This window comes from Mytilus trossulus, chromosome 1 (assembly GCF_036588685.1).
Source record: "Mytilus trossulus isolate FHL-02 chromosome 1, PNRI_Mtr1.1.1.hap1, whole genome shotgun sequence".
NCBI lineage: Eukaryota > Metazoa > Mollusca > Bivalvia > Mytilida > Mytilidae > Mytilus > Mytilus trossulus.
The window spans coordinates 7,318,477-7,341,863 of NC_086373.1; the positions used below are offsets into that span (position 1 = coordinate 7,318,477).

General features: G+C 33.7%; 1 protein-coding gene across 2 annotated transcripts; it reads left to right on the plus strand.

Annotated features, from left to right (window-relative positions):
- The first annotated feature begins 9,493 nt into the window (after positions 1–9,493).
- Positions 9,494–20,182, plus strand: LOC134713818 (inactive pancreatic lipase-related protein 1-like). Of its 2 annotated transcripts, none has more exons than XM_063575099.1 (9): positions 9,494–9,639; positions 13,324–13,712; positions 14,990–15,224; positions 15,577–15,816; positions 16,927–17,030; positions 17,902–18,031; positions 18,787–18,895; positions 19,139–19,324; positions 20,069–20,182. In XM_063575099.1, the coding sequence occupies exons 1-9, from the start codon at positions 9,564–9,566 to the stop codon at positions 20,151–20,153; spliced, it is 1,554 nt and encodes a 517-aa protein (XP_063431169.1). In that variant the 5' UTR covers positions 9,494–9,563; the 3' UTR covers positions 20,154–20,182. The 2 variants fall into 2 exon arrangements, with proteins under 2 accessions (XP_063431169.1, XP_063431175.1); XM_063575105.1 differs by lacking the exon at positions 9,494–9,639 and adding an exon at positions 12,739–12,849.
- Positions 20,183–23,387: the final 3,205 nt, after the last annotated feature.

Below are 23,387 nucleotides of genomic sequence, written 5' to 3' on the forward strand. Positions count from 1 at the left end.
ACAATGGGTTGTCGGATTCATCTCAAAATTTCAGGGCAGATAGATCTTTACCTGATGAACAATTTAACACCGTCAGATTTGCTCTTAATGCTTTGGTTTTTGAGTTTTAAGCCAAAAACTGCATTTTCCCCCTATGTTCTATTTTTAGCCATGGCGGCCATCTTGGTTGGTTGGGCGGGTCACCGGACACAATTTTCAAACAAGATACCCCAATGATGATTTTGGCCAAGTTTGGTTAAATTTGGCCCAGCAGTTTCAGAGGAGAAGATTTTTGTAAAACATAACTAAGATTTACGAAAAATGGTAAAAATTGACTATAAAGGGCAATAACTCCTAAATGGGTCAACTGACCATTTCGGTCATGTTGACTTATTTGTAAATCTTACTTTGCTGAATATTATTGCTGTTTATAGTTTATCTCTATCTATAATAATATTCAAGATAATAACCAAAAACAGCAAAATTTCCTCAAAATTACTAATTCAGGGGCAGCAACCCAACAATGGGTTGTCAAATTCATCTGAAAATTTCAGGGCAGATAGATCTTTACCTGATGAACAATTTAATACCGTCAGATTTGCTCTAAATGCTTTGGTTTTTGAGTTATAAGCCAAAAACTGCATTTTACCCCTATGTTCTATTTTTAGCCATGGCGGCCATCTTGGTTGATTGGGCCGGTCACCGGACACAATTTTTAAACTAGATACCAAAATGATGATTGTGGCCAAGTTTGGTTAAATTTGGTCCTGTTGTTTCAGAGGAGAAGATTTTTGTAAAAGTTAACGACGACGGACGACGACGGACGACGGACGCAAAGTGATGGGAAAAGCTCACTTGGCCTTTCGGGCCAGGTGAGCTAAAAAATGGGGGTTAGTGGGTTACTTTTTTTTAAACAATTCAAACCCAGAGGATTCCGAAAATGTGACAAAAACCCAAAACATCCTTAAAAGTAAATACCAACACACCTGTCATTAAAGTATTGTATTTATTTTCATTCATTTTATTAACTTTACCATCCGTCAAAACTGTTTTCAAACAGCAAGAGATTTTTGTATTGATATATTGGAAATTGTTTGGTGAGTTTCATTAGGGTTTGAGCATATGACCACACCCTATTATAGATATTGGAGATGCCACTACATCGGCTGTGCAAGAATCTATTTGGATTGGTAATTTGTTACGGCAGACACAAATATGACGTAAACGATATCAGAAATGTATCAAATGTTGTGAATGGTATTCGGGAGCACAGGTCCTATTTCATATCTGGTAATATTTATTCTATTATATTTGTCTATTATCACACCCAATAATAGGGTGTGGTAATAGACACATATAATAGATAAAGGCAACAGTAATAAACCGGTGATCGAAAGTCAACAATCGATTGGGAGAAAACAAATCCGGGTTATAAACTATAACCGAGGGAAACACATCAACTATAACAGGAAAACAACAAAACAACAGAAACACTAAAGGGCAACAAAAAAACACGAAAATGTTATACACACAAAAACTAACTATTTAAGATAACAACAGACATAGAATAAGAAGATTTATTGCATAGCAATATAATATTTCCCACCGAAAGTAACAAAAAGTTAGCGTGTAATAAATTCCAATATTGCACTAGTGAAATAAATCTTCAAAACTCATGACGTCATCAACATCAAAATATTATTGTAAACCAATTTTTACTTTCAAATATTATATTGCTATACAATAAAAGGGTTATTGCTTGAATATTGGGGAATAGTGTCCCTTATAGAACATATGTTGCACTCGCAAACTCGTGCAATATAAAATTCTACTCGGGACAATATTCACCAATGTCCATGCAATAACCCTATATTATTATTCCGATGGGCAACATGGCATGTGTACACACACAACAATACATTGTGATTTGTAACATCTGTTTACATTGAAATAAAATATTCAAATTTATGATGCTTAGTTACAATAGCTAGCAGAGTTAACGCTTACATTTGAAAATATGAAATTGTTTAGATGAGAAATTATTGTTCACGTAAATCATGCAGTCATCACAGAAATTGCTAATTATCATCTTTGCATAGTAGTGCTGTACATTTGTACAAGTCTATTATTTTAGTAAACTTCAGCATATATTTATCCATACATTCCTTTTAGTTCCCACCCGTTATTAAATTTTCAAAGCGCATGCAATGCTTATGATAAAGTTGTGTTTTAGTTTAAAAGCATTTAAAGAATGTAGATTCGTACTTTTCAATTGGCTTTCTCATCTCGCAACGACAATAAGACTCTTTATTTGAATTATTAATTTAATATTTAAGCTGATCTTTTTAAATAACAACTGCAAACATGTTCATGCTAACTGCTAAACAGACAGGTAGTTATTTGTAGAAATATCTTTTTGTTCAACAGACCCATAATCATAAATTTGGTATCAATTTGGGACTAGTCAAACCGACTCGTTCTTTTAATCATATATAATATGTTTTATGTAAATACTCAAAAGGGGGGGGGGACAATCTATTTTTACTTTCAGATTCTTAAATATAATCTTATCCTTTTTACAGTGCATCACTTTATTTCATTTTGTCACAACATTAATATATGGATAAGGATCAGTACTCTACCGGCAACAGTAGTTTGGCGTAAACATGAAATTACAATCCTGGTATCTATGATGAGTTTATGTATTGCATAATTGTCTTGAACAGTGTTTTAGGCTGCTTTGCACATAAATTTGAACAGTTGTTGACATTTTATAAAATGTTTCATATGATCTCTATACATTTCAAACTGCATTTACGAAGGTCATGATTATCACAGTGCAATCACTTAAAAGGTAGGTCAGTAGTTGTTTTTCTTTTTGCGATTTATGAATGGCATGTGAAAAACTTTATCACGAGTGAACGTGGTTGATAGTTTAAATTATTTTACCCATAACCGCTACAAATTTCATCTGGTGGCGTCTTATAATGGAAACCAAGAATACATTTAGAAAATGATCACGCTATAGATTTATTATATTTTTTTCATTATTAACAAAGCGACAGTAGTTTATCAATGTACAAATTTTGTAAATCGATTTGGAAGACACACAAAAAAAAGGTTACAACACAAACTTGGTGCTCACATAGACTCCCAAAGGGGGCGAAATAAGGAAGATTGTAGATTATTTAAATATACACAAAAATCGCCCAAACTCTTATACAGGAGAATTGGGTTCATAACTTTATTTTTTTAACCAATCATCGCCATAATTATAGCCAGCTGACGGATGAAGCTATATAGTTGAAATATATTTTCCAAGTAGTTAACAGAAGCTTTGTTGCACATATCCACTCAACAGGTCTGCGAATACATTTAAAAATATAAGTAAGTTGTAAAAAGGCCGAGAAATTATTGTTATTTTGAAGATTATAATTCTGTACTTTTCTATTTGCTTTTTCAACTCTGCCTCGCATTGCATAAAGACGGCTACAAACTAAGCTCTATAGTAAAAAAAAAAAAAACACAAACTGGAAACTCTGACAACATTTTGACAAAATTTTCCCTCTGAAGCTTTTTTCTTTTTTCTTGATTGTTTAAGACGACAGTAGTTTATAGATGTTCACATTTTGTAAATCGATAAGGAAGAAGCACATCAAAGTAACTTAACGAACTGAGGGTCACACGAACTCCAAAAGTAACGAAGTAATGAGAATTGTTGTTTACTGGAAGAAGATACATAAAAACCACCCCAAACTGCTGCATTAGATAAAAGGATTGGATTGAGTATATGATAAAAAATATTACCTCATGATTTTTAAATTACAGGGTCAGATTCTTAAAAAAAAATTTACTTTTATTATAATATGCCTTTTTAGATTTATTATATGTTTCTGTCTAAGCCAAAATGATACAGTGGTCAAGAGTGTGGTGATAGCAAAACATCAAATATCACATTTAAGTTATTCAAAGGAACCGTGTGTCCAATAAGAGTAAGAATATTTAGTATTCCAATCAACGGCCTTTAATGCGCAGCATGACATGTAAACATAAAACAATCTGTGTCATTTTGGTCTTTTGTGGATAGTTGTCTCATTGGCAATAATACCATATCTTATTTTTTATATCATGGTTTGTAACAGAAAATCATTTTTATATACTGAAATGAAACATTAATCAGTTTAGATGGATGTTATTATCTTCATGCTATAAAATCACATACAATTCCAGGCAGGACGAGAACTATAAAACTATTACAATTATCATGGTTATCTCATGCATTAATCAACATTTCGTCTAACATCTCGACATGTAATGATATAGTTCTATAAAAGAAGGGCGAAAAATACCAGAGAGACAGTCAAACTCATAGATCAAAAATAAACTGACAACGCCATGGCTAAAAATTAACAAATAATAAGACACAACATAGAAGACTAAAGACTAAGCAAAACGAACCCCACAAAAAATGGGAATAACCTTATGTGATCCAGTAGGGTAAGAAGATCCTGCTCCACATGTGGAACCCGTCGTGTTGCTCTTGCTATTGCAAACCTAGTAAATAGTATAATTCGGTAGGTCAAATTCACGAAAAGGGAAGAGGATTGTAGTAACGACGTAATGAACATATCTGATATAATTTGTGAAACGGTTATTCCATAACGATCAACTAACTTGTGATGTTGTCCGTATAATTTACGAAGGAACAATTTCATCTACACCTTTGGGAACTCTTGGTTTAAAAGCTTCCTTGTAAGCAGCAACCCTCTTTCAAGGAAATCATGATAAGAAATGCAAGCCCTTGAATATCTTATCAATTAGGAGATATATATTCCGTATGCAGGCGCTGCTGAATGTTGCTACATATAAATGGAAAGTTCACAATTGGGAAGCTGAAATCATCTCTGTTGTCGTAAAGTTTTGTGTTTTCATCCGACCCTCATCGTCAGTCTAGATGTAAGTCAAGATGTGAGGCAGACTTAATTGTACTCAAAACTTAGCAACACGAATATCTCAGGTGTTTCGGAAGTGAAGAAGTGAAAAGTAGAATTTGCATTTTGGCCTAGAGGATTTTTTCAAATATAAAAGTTATTGTGCATGAAAATTCATTGTTAGCCAGCTGATGACTTATTTAGCCTTTAAATTTGGTTTTTAAGAACATCACTGTTATATTTTAGCAGTTTAACGGGCTATTTTTGTTTGGCTGTCCGTATCTTCCGTATGCCAAGAAATTTTTGTATTATGAAAATAAGAAGATGTTGAATAATTGCCAATGAGACAACTCTCCACAGGACACCAAATGACACTGAAATTAACACCTATAAGTCAATGTACGGTCAAATGTTTACAAACACTTTTTTCATACGCTTTTTTGATACAATTTTATTAACAAAATGAGACGACAGACAAATGATTTGTTATTTGAATTCGTTATAGATATATGTAAACAGTTTCAGAAAAAGTATCCTCAAGGGGATTAAAGTTCTATTTTGGCAAAGTTTGGTAAAATAAGTGACATCTTTACCCCTTTTTGCAACATAAAAAGGAACGTTGTTGACATGGATACACCAACAAGAAATATCCGATAGTCCGACTATCCCTACGACCCCTATACGATCAAGTTGATCTGGTCTGGCCGAGATCAGGCGGAGATCGAGTATAGTTGGTTTGGTCTAGCTAGTCGAGTAAAGATCGTGTAGAGATCGTGAATTGTTCGGAATTATCAAATATGTATTCAATTAGTGGTCGGGTTTGAGTCGTTAAGGAGTCGTGAATAGTCGGGTTTAGGTTGTGTACAGTCGGATAGCAGACGGGTGGGAGTCGTAAACAGGCGCGATCAAGAATTTGGTCACGCTTAGACGTGGAAATTTGGACAATCGGGATCATCGAGTTAATCTGATCGGTAGTGTTAACCTAGGTTAAAGCTCGTACAAATAAATTATATATTTTCTGTCAATGTACATACATTATTTGTTTATTTCAAGTTTGTTTGGTCAAGTGTGATAACATTTGAAAGGTTTTTGAGTTTTGATTTTGATACCTATGGTACTAATCGTAAATATATGACAAGTTTTTAAGTAACAGGAACGCGATGGTTTAAAAGATTTTTTTTAAGTGTTGTTAAAAAGATCCGAAAGGGCTTCAAACGTGGAGTGCTGAATTTTTACGGTCAATCAGTATATAATCAGCCTTAACAAAAGTCAAAATTGCAATCTTAATATTTACATATATTTTTTTTTAAATGACTTTGTGATTTCAACAATTATTTGAGAAACAAAAAAAAATCACTTTTCATGTATGTCTGTAATGCCCGCGTCACACTGTCCCAATTTTTACGCCGATGGCAACACGAGTATGGAAATTTTCAAAATCGGGACTGATCGTATCCAGATCGGGCTATTCGTAGTGCCATCTTTAAACATCGTAGAACCATTGGCCACTTTTTCTAGCCTTCGGGGACAACTTCGGGAAGGCTTCTTAATTTTTTAACATGTTAAAAAATCCCTGAAGGTGCGTTCGATGTTGATGGTTCGTATTGAGTTCGTATCACCATCCTCACCATCGTAATGTCACCGGTAATGCATCTTTGAACATCGTATTTCATTCGTGTTTCCATCGTTTCCATCGGGCAGTTTTGACATTACGGTGTCTACACGAATGAATCACGAAGCTATCCGAAGGTCTTACAATGGCAACACGACTTCGTGAAGACCTCGTGATCCCGTCGTGTTCCCATCGAATAAAAGTACGAAGGCGACAAGATGGAACTACGACGGCAATAAATCCAGCTAATTATAAGTTAATTTTCGCGTTAAATATAAAAAAAGAAGATGTGGTATGATTGCCAATGAGACAACTATCCACAAAAGACCAAAATGACACAAACATTAACAACTATAGGTCAGCTATAAAAGGCCCCGATAAGACAATGTAAAACAATTCAAACGAGAAAACTAACGGCCTTATTTATGTAAAAAATGAACGAAAAACAAATATGTAACACATAAACAAACGACAACCACTGAATTACAGGCTCCTGACTTGGGACAGGCACATACATAATAAATAATGTGGCGGGGTTAAACATGTTAGCGGGATCCCAACCCTCCCCCTAACCTGAATGACACAGTGGTATAACAGTTCAACATAAGAACGAACTATAAAAATACATTTAAAGTGCAATGCGCGATATGCACTGGTCAGTCTAATACGACATTTAAGAAAGACGTTCACAAAACATGGAGCTCATATCATATGATTCTATGAGAACAAGAAAGGCGACAGCGTTGTTTCTATTAATTCAAATGGAACTAGAAGAACTGCTATTACAGGCTCAGGATTTACTTTTACAAATAAATAATTATTTTTGTCAATATTTGATATCAAGTACCATAATAAAAATCACAAACGCGCCTCGTACACCAACACTGCTGATACACGTATATAGGGAAACCAACTTTCTCTTCATTATTCTGATTTTTTATGTATCGTCTGAGTTGTTGTCACACGAATGTTTACTCCATAACCATTTTGTTTTCTATATGTCATATTTTGCCGCATTTGTTGCGTTCCCCTCTTTTTGTCTATATTATTATGATATTCTCCTAGAAAGAGCTCTTTTTGAATAAAAGGGATCAACGACCCATTACCTTACCTTAAAGATAGATCAGTAAACATGGGCATTGTAAGCTGTACACGACGTCTTTAAGAAATCGTATGACCATCGCGCCATCATTATAATCCATTGTGTAGCCTTCGTAATCCATCGTGTAGACTTCGTGATCCATCGTGTAGGCTTCGTCTGAGATATGAGGCTTAAATACCCGTCTTTGGTTAACCTTCGTATGTCCATCTTTTGCTATCGTATATAATTTCGGCACCATCGTACAGACTTCGTTATTCATCGTATTTAATTGCTTCGGTCACTTTTGGGTATTTTAACGAGATCGGGACCAACTTCGTACGAACTTACAATTTTCGCATTTTGGTGTCGTATATAAAAATCGGGACAGTGTGACGCGGGCATAACGGAATGTGTACTTTGTGCAATAACATAAGCTTTCGTTTCTTTCACATATCAAGTTACATTTCTGGGTCCTGCTCTAGTAGTGCAGTGCTTGTGTATATTTAGGACTGTACATTATATAACAAAATGTGTTTCTCCATTGGCCGCCAATATATATTCCAGTGTCCCCCCCCCCCCCCAGTCAATATCATTGTCATAGGCGATCCGGGGTGGGAATCCACCCATACCTTTTGTGGGAAAATTTGGAGGATTGAATAATGAATCTTTGAAGCATGAGTGAAGTGGGTCTCTCTTATGACAGTCAGTGCCCCCCCCCCCCTTTTTGTCAACCTATGAAAATAGTTGGATCCGCCTCTGCAGCTTGGCCATGGTGAACAATTTAGGTTAGACTAAAATGCATTCGTAACCAGATTTGCTTAACATCTGTATCTATACTACTCCCACTTTCTAAATAAGCATAACTGATCATAACTGAACTGTTGAATCTATTATTTGTTAGAGTCCCAACTATCAAAAATACATTCAATTGAACTCCAACCCAAAAAATCAATTCGAGGTCTCATAAGATATAAAATGAACATCAATATAATAATTATCTCAAGGTAGAAGAAAACTCCGGACAATATATATGAAACATGTTAGGGACAGGTCAATATTTATTTGGGGTTTGGGACCGGTGCAAAACGTAGTAGGACACACATTTATTTTTACTTTATTTTTGATAGGACTTCTACTTATTCAGTCTTTAGCACTGATAGGACAGCAATATTTTTATGGCATATGTATTAGTGTAGAAAATAGGCTATACAAATCTTATTACAGCAAAATAAACCAGATTAATTTAGGAACACACATGTAACAACAATGGAAATACAATTTCAGGTCTAGACATTAATATTACGTTTATAGAACAATCATGAAATGATTTTGAAATGGCTAGATATTTCATAGGATGACATTTGAAAATGGCAGGACAGGAGTTTTGAGTAAAAAAAAAGGCAGGATGAGATATACTTGCAAAAAAAAAAACGTCAGGATGACAATTTATGTAAAAAAAAGTCAGGATAAACCATAAAAATCAAATGTTAGCTCCCTTACAATCAGAACAGACTTTTTAAGAACAAAAATAAAATGTTCTTTCACACATGTTTTTCCCGTTTGAATGGTTTTAGACCTGTAATTTTGAGGCCCCTTTATAGCTTGCTGTTCAGTATGAGCCAACGCTCCGTGTTGAAGGCCGTACCTTGACCTATAATGGTTCACTTTTATAAATTGTTATTAGGATGGAGAGTTGTCTGATTGTCACTCATACCACATCTTCCTTTACTTATGTGTAGAATGACAATGTGTACTCCCCAAATGGCACCTCCATACCAACATTCCTCAGAAGTCATGTGTTTTGACGTAAAAAATATTGACGTCATTTTGTAAACATTGCGTGATAAATCGCCGACTTCCTGTAATATTTACCATGCATTCGACAAGGCAAGACATAGGCCTACAGGTGTTAGTGTTCGTTTTCTGTAAATAATGCGCCTTTTCTCTGGAATGTGATAAGATGCTCACCATGATGTGCTCCAAGTATTGTAAAGACTCCTTTTCCCCTTTAGGATTTCTTTTTTCTGTGTTAGAAGGTAAGTAATCCCAGATTACTCTGACGTCTATTAACGGCTGTTTTGCCAGACAAGCTGGGGGCAGACCCAGCTTGTCTGGCAAAGTCAGAGAAATCTCTTCAAAACAGTAATCTCGGACTAGAAGGTAAGGTGTCTTCGTTAGACGTTGCGTACGATGTTTGTACTAGACTTGAAAATAAAAGAAATAGAAATTGAAAATAGCAAAAATTATAACGCTTATCACCTATTTTTACGCAAAAACGTATTGTCAAACGTTACATTTTGTGTTGAAAAGATCTGTGTACAGCATCTTTTATATTTTTTTATCCAATGGCAATTATCGTAAAACCTCGCAAATGGGTAGGCCTATAGCGTTCTGGTGACTTTAAACTAGCTGAGTGACAGTAATGCGGTTACTCTTAGATCTGCATTAATTGTCTTATTGTTATTAGGATGTAAAGTCTTCTTTTACTTTAAGGGTCCCAACCCATATAGACCTAGTATACAAAACTATCCTTAACCCAAACCTTACCCTAACCCATACCTAAACCTAACACTAGCTGTAACCCTAAAACCTAACCCTAACCTAGAACATCCCCTCACCGAACACTAACTCTAAGGTATAGTTTGTTCTTATGTTGTGACAACACTGTCCCAAGGAAGGGGTAGGTTGGATGCCCGCTAACATGTTTAACCCCGCCACATGCTTATGTGTGGGCCTGTCCAAAGCCAGGAGTATTTAATTTAGTGGTTGTCGCTTATTGCTGTGTTAAATAATTGTTTTTCATTCATTAATTTATGAATGAATTAGGCCGTTAGTTTTTTCGTTTGAATGGTTTTACATTTCTTATTTCGAGGCCTTTAAAAGCTGACTTAATATTTTGCAGTTTTGGTTTTGTTCATTGTTGAAGGCTGAACGGTGGCGTATAGTTGTTATTTCTATGTCATTTGGTTCCTGTGAAAAGTTGTCTCATTGGCTCATACCACATCTTTTTTATATTACCTATGGTTGCAAAGTTTAACAACCTCTTTTCACTTCAGCTAGCAGCAATATCCGGTGTAGCTCCATTACGATAGGAGCGGACCGAAATGACGAGCGATTGAAAAAAGATCATCAGTATATTAATTTTAAATTAGTGTGATCTTTCATTTTCTTTCATCATTTTCATTTTTTTGGGGGTCAAATATTGACCATTCAGCTCCTACACCAGTGTACACTCAAATTCTTCGTTTGTGATTTGTCCTTTTGAAGCACTCGATCCTCGCAGCCTAGTTTCCATTGATTCGTTATAGTAATAAAAGAAAAACAATGGATATAGAATTTCCATCCAATACACTAAATCCATGACACTTAATCAGTTAATGCACACACAAAAAACATACCAAAAAACACACACGCACACACATACACACACAAAGCTATTAAAGCTAATCCTCATCTCAAAGTCACAGTGATGCCATCAACACAGAACAAAACAAACTCTTACCTCACTGCAAGTTTAAGACGGCCCCTAGCTGGTCACTATAAAAATCAAGGAGATGTGGCATGATTACTAATGACAACAATATCCAACAGGACTTAGTTGCTCAAAACCGTTGACCAGTTGATAAAACCTGTCCACTGGATATTTAAAAAATGACACTGATTTCAAAATGTTTTATTATCTGGTCAACAGTTCAGTTGATACAATATAGCAACCCAGTCCAGCTTTTTTAAGTCACAACACGGTACGGCCTTCAATAATGAGTGTATACTATAGCCAAATAGAAGTAATTTATTACGAAAAATGCGAAACAATTCGAACGAAAATTCCAACGGCCTAATTACATTTTACGAAAATAATATCACGCGCCTAGCCATTTGTCACACTTGACAGAAAGCTGTTGTTCGGTGAAAATACTGCATACACTAAGGTATTGAAAAAAGTCAATGCTTGTTAATGTTAAAATGAGCATAATAGAGCATGACATGCAACAATTATCTCTAAAATATGACACACAAAAACCGCAATGCTACAGGTATCACAAACTATCCAGTTTACACCATGTAATAAGAGGGATAACTCTTAAGTAAAATATTCTGGTTATTTTCCAAAAATTAGAGCGATTTCAATGGAAACCCCGGTTGTTTTTGTATGAAGAGGGTAACAACAGTTAATAAAATACCATCTACCTTGAGGCCTTCAAAATAACATTCATTAAATTAACTTAATTGATGTCTGTATAGCTGTCTGTATCCTTGTCATTTTACTTCTAGTTTCTTCTGTTACCTATTCTTACATCTGACTCAGACTCCATTTTATGCTGGTTTTTACTCTATGTGTATTGTCGTGTCGTGTGTTTGTTTATTTTACATTGGCTAGAGGTACAAAAGGGGGTGTCTGTCCCAAGTAATAAGCATCTGGACTATTTAGTTTTATATATACTGTGTTTGTTGTCTCCCTTCTCTTATATAGTTTTAGTTTTATTGTCATGTATTGTAATTTCAAAAAGTTCAATGAAAAACAAAATCACCACAATTAGTTGTACACTTATTTAAACTGTAATTGTTCTTGTTGTTGTTGTTGTTTAATTTTAGTTCATTATTATGTTTCGGAGTTTATTGTGACGTCCATTTTCACTGAACTCGTACACTTTTGGGTTTCGGGGCAGGTGCAGGATTTTCTCGCTGTGTTGAAGATTAATTGGTTTTGGGTTGTTTTCTATTCTTTGGTCGGGTTTTTGTCTTTTTGACACATTCCCTATACCCCTTCTCATTTTTTTTTTGTAGTAGTTTTGTCTGAATATAGAAAGAAATTGGTTAAAATTTAGTAATATTGATAGTCCTTAATTATTTCCCCGAAGACCGGACTGATTAATTCGGTGGTACAAACACATTATTTCGTAAAAACTTTTGTGCTAGAGAATGACACTAGTGTAGATATATTAATGTATTTTAAAAGAGAAGTGGAACATTCTTGTCTTCTCGACGTCCGACCAACTTCTGGGATATTGTACAAACCGCTTCAATATATGCAAAAAGTCTATATAGAGAACATAAGATTAAGTCCTTGTAATGCATGAGCAAGGTGAGCCTCTACTTAACATTCCCATGCGTCATGATTAGTACTGATTCTATAAATTTGTCTTACTGACAATTTAGGACTCTCTTATCTCTCATATTTGATATTCCTCTTGTAAGTTTACAGGACGGAGAGAACATGAAAGGTTTTCATTTCCTTTTGATAATTGGTAAGAACATATCACAATTATTTTGTGCTTTTATGAATATGATTTTTTACAGTCGTTTTCAGAGGTATTTTATAATTTTATGATTTATGCTCAGCGACCTTAAGGTGGTAGTAATAATTTCCTATCCATTCAGCAATAATGTTATTGTAAAACGAAAACGAAAACTCTAGATATCATAAGTCCTATTAAATTCGTATGCTTTGTTTCTTTTAATTGTTTTCTTTATGTTTATGTTTCAACCTTCTTGTGATAGTTTTGAGTGGCTGTGATTTTATTGAAGAAACTGTTTGTGTATCGTGTATTGACATTTGCGTTTCAGTATAATACGCTGCAATAGTTGATCATATTTTCAAAATTCTAAACAAAGATAGTTGTATATTTAAAAAAAAAAACATGTACTGGTTGAAAATTTGTGTCTATATTTTGCTTATATAAATAGTTTTTTAGAAATTGCCATTAAAACTTCTTTTTCAGTGCTTTGTCTAACTACAGTACTAGAAGCTAGTTCAAACAACGTCAAAACAACACCAAGTTATGAACAAAGTACAGAAATTGTCACAACACCAAAGATTAATGAAAACAAAACGAAATGTTATCCTTTTGTTGGCTGTTTTGACAACTTCCCGCCATTCGATAATGCCCAGCTAGATCTTCCTAAGTCGCCACAGGAAGTTGGCACTCAAATGCAGATATTTACCAATAGCAACCCAAACCATGGTTACTTCTTAAATTTTACAGACTTGGGTACTATAACCAAATCTCCATTTAAAGCCGGACTTAAAATTAAGTTTATCATTCATGGATTTAGTAATACCATTAAGACACCATGGATATATGAAATGAAAGACGAACTTTTGAAACTGGTAGGTTCAGAATTAGTTGTATTATAACTTAATCTTCATAAGAAAAGACCTTATGATTTTTGGTACGCTGCCTCTAAAACGCAAGATTAATAATAAATAACCTTATATTATTATTTCAGTACATGTAAGTCATTTGGTACAAAGTCGCAGAGTGCTTATCATTGTATGATAAGTGTTCAAATTAACTTAAGGAAATATACAAATCTGAAATACTAATGCATTTGAAATATTCAGATATTTTGAATTGCAAAAATCGCAATAATAAAAAAAAAGAAATGAACAAGATAATTTTAAAAAATATATTCAAACTCTTTAATCAAAGACAAACTGACAACATTAGGCCGTTAGTTTTCTCGTTTAAAATGTTTATACATTGTTATTTCGGGGACTTTTATAGCTGACTATGCGGTTTGGGCTTTGTTCATTGTTGAAAACTGTATAGTAACCTATAGTTGTTAATGTCTGTGTCATTTGGTCTCTTGTGGACCACAAGAGACCACAAGAGACCAAATGACACAGACATTAACAACTATACTGGAGAGTTGTCGCGTTGGCCAATCATACCACATCTTACTTATATATATAACGCCTTGGCAAGCAAAACAAATAAAAATCTATGAAAAAAATATCAACCGTTTATAAAACACATTAGAACACTTTTAAAGACTTAACAACACCAACATCACCATAACAAAGGGGGTGGTTTCATGTGCCCGGTATCGGTAAACTGATCATGATCCACATGTGACACCCGTCTATACTTTAGACAGATATTTCTTTGAGCAGATCCAACAATAGAACGTTGTTTGTTAAGACACCTATCTCATGCCGAGTTCACACGTAATTCGAATTAAGTGTCCATGTGAACGAGGCATAACTTCATATTGAGTGAAGGAAGATCCAGTTCTGTAGTTATGATCATAATGAAATATTCCAAAGTAACATAGACCAGACCTATAATTATTTATGATTTTCTCTTTGGTTAGTGTCGAGAAGAGTTATGTTGACTATTCATCAACTCGAATAATGACTACACCCTATCGAACAGTGTCCGATCTTTTGAGAAGTATAACGAATAAATTATGGGATAGAGGTTAGCTATTTAGTAATATCGTAAAAAGTCTACATGCATACATGAATCGCATTAATTAATCCCATATTATTGGTCTTAGTACAGACGTCAGTCAAGAAAACATGCGACAAACCCTGAAATGTATATATAAATGTACTTTTCATTATTAAACTAACCTTTCCTTTTTATCCTAACCTTTTCATAGGAAAATATGAACGTTGTCGTTGTAACCTGGGGTCCTGGTGCTGCTTTCCCAAACTATGATCAAGCTGTAGCTAATACCAGAATGGTGGGAACACAGATTCGATTGATTATAGACATGATGGTCGATCATGCCCGTGCTAAATTTTCAGACATACATCTTATTGGACACAGTCTTGGAGCTCATACAGCTGGTTTTACAGGATGGCTTCTTCACGGACGACTCGCGCGTATTTCCGGTAAGATTTATTTGCATGCATATAGCCTACATGCATTGCTTATACCGCCACATTCTGTATGTACATGTCAGGAGCCGGTAATTTAGCGGTTATCGTTTATCGCTATATGTCATATTTGTAGTTTTTTGGTCTATAGTTTTGTTCAACGTTCAAGTCTCTATATTTCTCGTTGGAAATGTTTAACATTTGTAATTAGAGGGCCTTTTATTGATTTTGGGGTTTTGCGCATAGTTTGATCTCTGGTGGAGAGTTGCCTCATTGAAAACTATACTTTTTCATCTAATTTTTAACATTAGCGAGGAATACCTTTTCAAATGCATGTGATGTCTTATATATGTATGAATTGTTTCAGGTATGGACGCGGCTGAACCAGACTTTGAGCATCATCCAATACAGATTAGACTTGACGAGACAGATGCTCAGTTTGTAGATGTCATTCACACGAACGGAGCTCCTTTTAGTGCCGGTGGTGCAGGTCTTATGCAGGTTTCAGGACATGTAGATTTTTATGTAAACGGAGGGGAATTACAGCCGGGTTGTCCAAACCAGTTTTCTGGAGCATTTAGTGCTTTGTTTGGTGGTGGATTCAAAGGTTTGTGTGACAAATTCCTTTAAATGAAAAAGCGTAGTAGACGTAATCTCTACACCTTTTTAAAAATAAAAAAATATGGGTAATATATAGTTCGGTCGTTTTAAAACTAAGCTTCTTTGAGTAAAAGTCTTTGAACGACAGAGGTGGTTACACATTATAGGTTAAAGTACGGCCTTCAACACGGAGCCTTGGCTCACACCGAACAACCAGCTATAAAGGGCCCCAAAATTACTAGTGTAAAACCATCCAAACGGGAACACCAAGGGTCTAATCTATATAAACAAAACGAAAAACGAGAAACACGTATATATTACATAAACAAAGTTGAAACGACAACTACTGTACATCAGATTCCTGACTTAGGACAGGTGCAAACATTTGCAGCGGGATTAAACGTTTTTCATCAATTTTGTACATCTACCTGATAATTCAGGGTAATTGTTATTCTAAAATTCAGACGGTGTTCGTGTTTTGATTATTATTTTTGTTCTTCCCTCGCCGGGAACACTTAGCTTATCTTCGCTAGCGAAGATGAGTGACACAGTTCGTGATATAATAGGCATGCCGATGAAATTGATTGCAGATTTATAGCTAAAGGATCGTAAGATACAGTAAGAGAAATAATAATTTGAAAAGTATGTACACTGTAAAAGTCGTGCTTAGAAATTAAACACTTGTGTCACATGTTTAGATCTAAACGCGTTTAGAAGTGTGTTTAATTTCTAAACACATTTCTCAGTAAGCACATAGTTTCTAAACACGTCTTGAATTTAATCACTTTTGATGTTTAAAAATGATTTATATTGTTTAGATATAAAACACTTATTTCAAAGCAAAACACGATTCTTAACACAATCCTCAACACATTGTACTGAGACACGTTTAGATCTAAACATTGGAAAGAAAATGCACAAAAGAAGTGCTTAGAAATGTGTTTAGGATCAAAATACCATTTTTACCGTGTATAAACCAGTGACAATTCTACGACAACTCCCTCCACTTGATCACCAGTAAAGGTGTTACACGACTTTAAACACATGTTATATTCAATACTTCTCTAAATTTCAGCACACCTATGATCAATTTGCAAATTTTCTATACCATTTGTAGGTGCTGCTGAGGCTGTTTCGTGTAGCCATTCCCGATCTCATCAAGTGTATACAGAATCAATCAACACACCGTGTCCATTTACAGCATATCCTTGTAATACTTCGGTAAGAATTAACACAAACTTAATAAGGAAAATATTATAACGTATAATCACCATTTGTTATTTCTCGTCAACTCAACGCATGAAGTGGTTTTTTTTCGTGAGGTTCTTGTTGATTTATCTGAATTTGGCTCTTGAAAGTGGTCTGATGTGCATCATTTCGTTTATATATATACTGTCGTACAGTGTAACGGAAGCTTCAAATTGGACCTTGTTTTACAATGTCGAAAAGGAAAAGTCTAAAGATAACCATATTCATTATACGGTATCCAATCAAACATTGTAGTGGAAAAGACACATGAAATGTTTGACCAAAATGGTGATTTGTGTTGAACAAACAAAAAGAAAGAAAAAAAACCACACACACACATGCATCAATAAACTATTAAATGTCAGAAAGTAAGTACAAAGTTGTGTAAAAAATATTTTTTAGGAACTACTTTTGCATTAAAAGCAAAGATTAATAAAAGATGTTGTGCATATATGAGTGTTTAAGCATCGTCATATATGTTTGCTCAATTCCGTAGGCCTGTCTTTACTATTTACTATTGTGTTACTAATGACAATATAAAGATCTATTTAGTTCAATATTGCGAACTTCCGCTTTTTCCGTTCAGGAGATATGTTTTTTTATTAGATTCGAAAACGGGCATGATAACTCCTATCAAGATACAGAAAAGACAAATTTGCTCTCAATTTGACAGCTCTTTTTTTTTAAATGATGTTTTATATATTCCATATGAATATAAATATTATTCTGTAAGTCGGTAGAGTTATTATATCAAAAAATAAAGCTGAAAAACAACTTGTTTGTTTCTAATTTTGCTAGATATACAAATTATGGTTTAGTTTAAAAAATCAGTGTTTTGCTTCAGAAATCTTTTGATGCTGGAAATTGTCTTACTTGTGGTTCTACTGGCTGTTCACAACTTGGTTACTATGCAGATATGTATCGAGCACGTGGAAAACTCTTCCTCAACACGAAAGAGAAGACTCCATACTGTGGTTAGTATAGCTAGTATAACAATACAAACATGTTGGTGCATATGTGATTGTTCATTGAATCTCTTAATAGAGGAAATAAAGATATGAATGAATGAATGAATGAATGAATGAATACAAACATGTTGGTGCAATCACTATATAGATATAAATAAACAAATGTAGAGAAATTTATTTTCGTTTTTAAATTTGTTATACTGTTATTATCTTAGCAGTGTTGTGTTGTTATTATTATTATTATTATTATTATTATTATTTACAGTGCTTATATAGCGCTTATCTAAATAAACATTTACTCTAAGCGCTTTACAATGCATAAAAACAATGAAACAAGTACATATAAACAAATTTAAAAATCAGATACAAATAGAAACCATAAAAAAAATCTTTAGAGATAGATTATATTTTCAAAAGTATGCAACATGCATCGTTTTTACATTAATATTATTTAGTTCCCAAATGAGGACTATTTTCTGTCACGTTACAAGCTTACAGCAAGCATTGGCAAAACAAATATTAGTACATCATATCTTTGGATCCATGAGCACATATTTGTTCAATGGCAAGACCAACTAAAAAGAAAATCATTCGTTATTCTGTATTTGTCATGATTGAGTTTAAAGGGAATTTATTAATACTTATGAAACACAGTATGGGTCTTTAATCGTCTTTTTGCCGCATTGCAATCTTTCAAATATAAAACGATAGACATATACTATAATATCGCCACGAAGTAATGAAATTTCCGTCTTTTCCAGGTTTCCATTACATGATTAAGTTAGAATCTGGTTCACAAACTACTTATGGAACAGTCAACATCCAAATAAAGGGAAACTTTGGAACGACAGGATGGCTGGAATATATCAAGTAATGTTGTTGTTTTGTTTTTGTAGATAACAATTGCCAAATGAAACAAATATCATGCAACAGAGTAATTAATAGTATGTTTTATTACAACATAGAGCAAAAATAATTAGTAGCTTCCGCTTTTAAAAATACCAAAACTATAATTTCTTGTTCGAGATCTTACTGTGTACTTCAAGGGACACTCTCATTCTTTCCTTTGTAGGGATGATGAAATTACTAAATACCAAACCTTTTCCTTTGTAGGGATGATGAAATTACTAAATACCAAACCTACGGCAAATTGGTTATGTCATCGGTGGAGGTTGGAGAAATTGAAAATGTTGAAATTAAGTATATAAAAAGGGGGAAGAGTTTTTTGCACATGTGGGGAGGAGAAAGTCGGTATAATGCTATATCATTGGAAGTCGAGTCGGGAGAAATAGGTGGAAAGTAAGTTTTGTTTTCTTTATAAGTATAATTGTATAATTTAAATTAAAAAAAAATATTCATAATTTAGAATCAAATCAGGACAGGTGAATGATTCATTTTACAAAACGTTTTTAAGGAGGAACATCATCTATTTGAGGTTGGGTCGTTTGGATTGAACAAAACACAACATCTTCGGTGTTTTGTCTCTGATAAAGAGTTGTCATCTAGTAGACTTTTCATTACCTCATATAATATTGAAAAATGACAGAATACTTTATAAACATTTTTAAAAATTGTATTAACTGATGTTAAATTGAGACATCAAAGGCGAGTTTAAAAAGAAATAGATTCTCAGTTATATAATAAAACGATGTGTCAATCTTAAAATGATCTTATATTACAATTTCATGTCACGGAATTGTTTTTTTTGGTTTGACAAACCTAGTCCGTCGATGATTTTATGTGTGTGTTATTAACTTGTATACAAATCATATAGCAGATACTCAATACTGCTACCGTAAGGGACGACATCAAAAGTTCTATGTAGGATAAAAAAAAACTGAATTCATATCTTTTTTTCACTGACCTTAGGGGGTCAGTTTTAACTTAATTTAGAGAAAATTGATTGATCAATTTAAGGATATGTCTATTAAACAAATCTTGCAGCAATTTTGACCCCTCCAGTCCCAAACTATTTGAATTAAGTTGTGTATCCTTCATTGTCGTCCCTAACTTTTGTAATATTTGTCTGTCTTTTTGTTTCAGTTACTTTTTCTGTTTGAATGGTTTGGATATACCCCACGGAACACCTGTTACAGCCAAAAAATCGACAACTAGAACATGTGTCTAACTGTATCCACAATAAAGATATAGAACATATTTTAATGTCTGTTTCGTGTGTATTTTCTTAATTTTTTTAGTGGAGAATCGTTGCTTTTTTTGTTTGATTACTATTTCGAAGTAATAAATGAAATGTTTAACGGGGAAATGTGTTGTCCTTCGTTTTGATTTACTTTTTTGCAGTCTTGGTAATCCCTTTTGTATTTTCAGGCTTTCATTATTCTAAGTGAGAAAACAAGTAGATGTTATAGATAAAATAACATACAGGAGGAGTCTGTTGACAATTTCAGCCATGATGACGGATATTAGATCTTATTGCGATGAACATTTTTGATATACATTCTTGCTCATTTTCTATCTTTTTTTGGCAAAAAAAAAATCACAAAATGTGTGAAAATCGCAATACGTGAACAATAAACACATTAAAAAGTAAAAACATAAAAATACTAAACTCCGAGGAAAATTCATAAAGGAAAATCCAAAATCAAAAGGCAAAATCAAAAGTCCAAACACATCAAACGAATGGTTAACAACTGTCATATTCCTGACTTGGTACAGGAATCGGTTGTTAATTTCGGTCACGTTGACTTTTTATGATTAACATTAACGATGAAAATCAACTTTCAAGGGCAATAACTTCTATTTATTCAATTGACAATTTTGCCCTGATGACTTACTAGTATTTGTAAATCTTATCTCCTTAAAGACTGCTCTCGTACAATTCCTCTCTATATATTAAAGTTTCTGTAAAACGCCTACTTAATTTTTTCTGAAGTAAAAGTCTTTTATGATTTTCAATTCTAGTTTCTTTTATATTTTTCGGAGTTTAGTACATGACGACCATAATCACTGAACTAGTACACATTTGATTATGGACCAGCTGAAGCACGCCTCCAGGTATACGAGATTTTCTCACTGTATTGTACACCCATTGGTGGCCTTTGGCTGTAAAAATTCTTTCCTAACTAAGTAATTCACAAACTTTAAAAGACATTAATTTGACATTTCATGGGTTACATCTCCATGACTGATTGTACATTTTTTTCTGAACATTCTATGAGATTTAAAGAAGTTAAAAAAATGTTTGAGGTAGCAAATCTAACAGGATTCAAATGATCAACAGGTAACGGTATTTTTTTTTAGAAATACAATTCCAAGAAAATAGTCTAATACTACAAAGTTTAATACAAAAAAAAGGCTTTACAGGGACGACAACTCAAAATAGATATCCGATTTTTTTCCTATGAATCCGCTGGATATATATAATAATATATATAATAATATATCCCTTGAGCTAAATGGATCATTTAAACCCAACTGTTTTTTTATATATTTACTCATAATTATGATCTATTTTTTTTTTTAAATCAGCTTGATTTATTTATGGATCATTCAAATCCCTGGATATAACTTTTAAACGAGATAATATAAGGAACATTCGGGATTTTTTAAACTTTTGACCTCAATAATTTCAGAGGATTTTTTTCATATATAATATCAGGGGCAAATCCAGCCATTTTCAAAAAGGGGAAGTTTCAACCGTAATATGTCCCCATTAAAATGCATTGATCGCCAAAAAGGAAGTGTTCCAACCCTCGGAACCCTCCCCTTATATTCGCAACTGGTTATATATGTTTGCGATGACGAAGGACGCCAAGTGATGACAAAAACTCACTTGTTCTAATGGCTCAAGTTAACTAAATATAGATAAAACCCTAGTATACCTTAATTTTTAGCTCACCTGGCCAACAGGGCCACGTGAGCTTTTCTCATCACATAGCGTCCGTCGTCCTTAACTTTTACAAAAATATTCTCCTCTGAGATCACTGTTCTAAACTTAACCAAACATGGTCAAAATCGTCATTAGGGTATTTAGTTTCAAAATGTGTCTAATGACCTACCCATCCAACGAAGATGGCTACAATGGCTATAAATAGAACATAGGGTAAAATAGAGATTTTCGTTAATATCTCTGAAACGATTTAGCATTTACGGCGAAAATTAGAAGTCAAGTGTTCATTAAGTCGAGATCTTTCTACCCTGAAATTTTCAGACAAAACGTTGTTGGGTCTCCCCTGAATTGGTAATTTTAAGGAAATTTTGCAGTTTTTGGTTATTATCTTGAATATTATTATAGATAGAGATAAACTGTAAACAGCAATAATGTTAACCAAAGCAAGTTCTACAAATAAGACACAAAGCCCAAAATTGTCATTTGACCCCATAAGGAGTTATTGCCCTTTAAAGTCAAACTTAACAATTTTTCGTAAATTTTTGTTATCTTTTAGAAAAGTCTTCTCTTGAAACAACTCAGACAAATTTAACCAAACTTGGCAACAATCAGCATTAGGGTATCTAGTTAAAAAAAATTGTTCGAAGACCCTGTCTGCCAAGCAACATGGCTAAAAAATAGAACATAAGGGAAATGCAATGTTTTATTTATATCTCTGAAACTACAGCAGAAGAAAACAGGTTGCTTTATTTCATGCATCAATTGTAAATAAAAAATATTAGGGGAGCAATACAGGCTCATTGGGGACTCTAGTTATTTATTCGCGTTACAATATGGATCTGAACAGTATAGAGTTGGTTCACTTGTGCTCTCATTCCACGATAGATCTAAATTTGATGCATAAATACTATTTTTCAAATACAGAACTACTAGATAAACTTGCGTTATGCTATGTTCTTGTATATGTTTTCTTACTATCTCGTTTATCCAACGCGTATTTAAGATATCTCAACTTTTATCAAATCACGTACTCGGGTTTAAATAATATCTTATCCATGTTTAAATAAAATATGATGAAATATAATTAGCAACTTAGACATTTGCTATTGTTATATGCGAAAGCTTCAACAAAACGAAATAAATTTTGGAAGCTGAAATGAATCCACTTTTAAAGTAAAATTTAGATCGAAAATAAAAATATTGAAGCATTTAAACATTTTCAAAATAAATTCTAAAACTGTTAATATAAAGCATAAACCTTTAACAAGAAGACAGTTTTCTCCGGTGGTATAGATATGATCAGGAGTAAGTAAAAATTAAAAGTAATAAGAATCATCAACTTTTTAATTTGGGGCTAATTGAATTCGAAATAGTTTTGACATTGGTTTTCACTTACAAGTTTACAAGGTAAAAACTTGTAGTACGTGGTTGTTTCGAATATGTAAGATTGGTATGTGTCATCGGGTCGATTGAAAAGTTAACAAACTTATGTACCGAGATATTCGTCAGGTA

Bases quoted from the DNA above. Each gene is read 5' to 3' on its own strand.
- LOC134713818 (XM_063575099.1), top strand. From the start codon at position 9,564: ATGCTCACCATGATGTGCTCCAAGTATTGTAAAGACTCCTTTTCCCCT. The intron at 17,031-17,901 runs GTAAGAATTAAC...GTTTTGCTTCAG, and splicing joins CATATCCTTGTAATACTTCG to AAATCTTTTGATGCTGGAAA. The intron at 19,325-20,068 runs GTAAGTTTTGTT...TTTTTGTTTCAG, and splicing joins TCGGGAGAAATAGGTGGAAA to TTACTTTTTCTGTTTGAATG.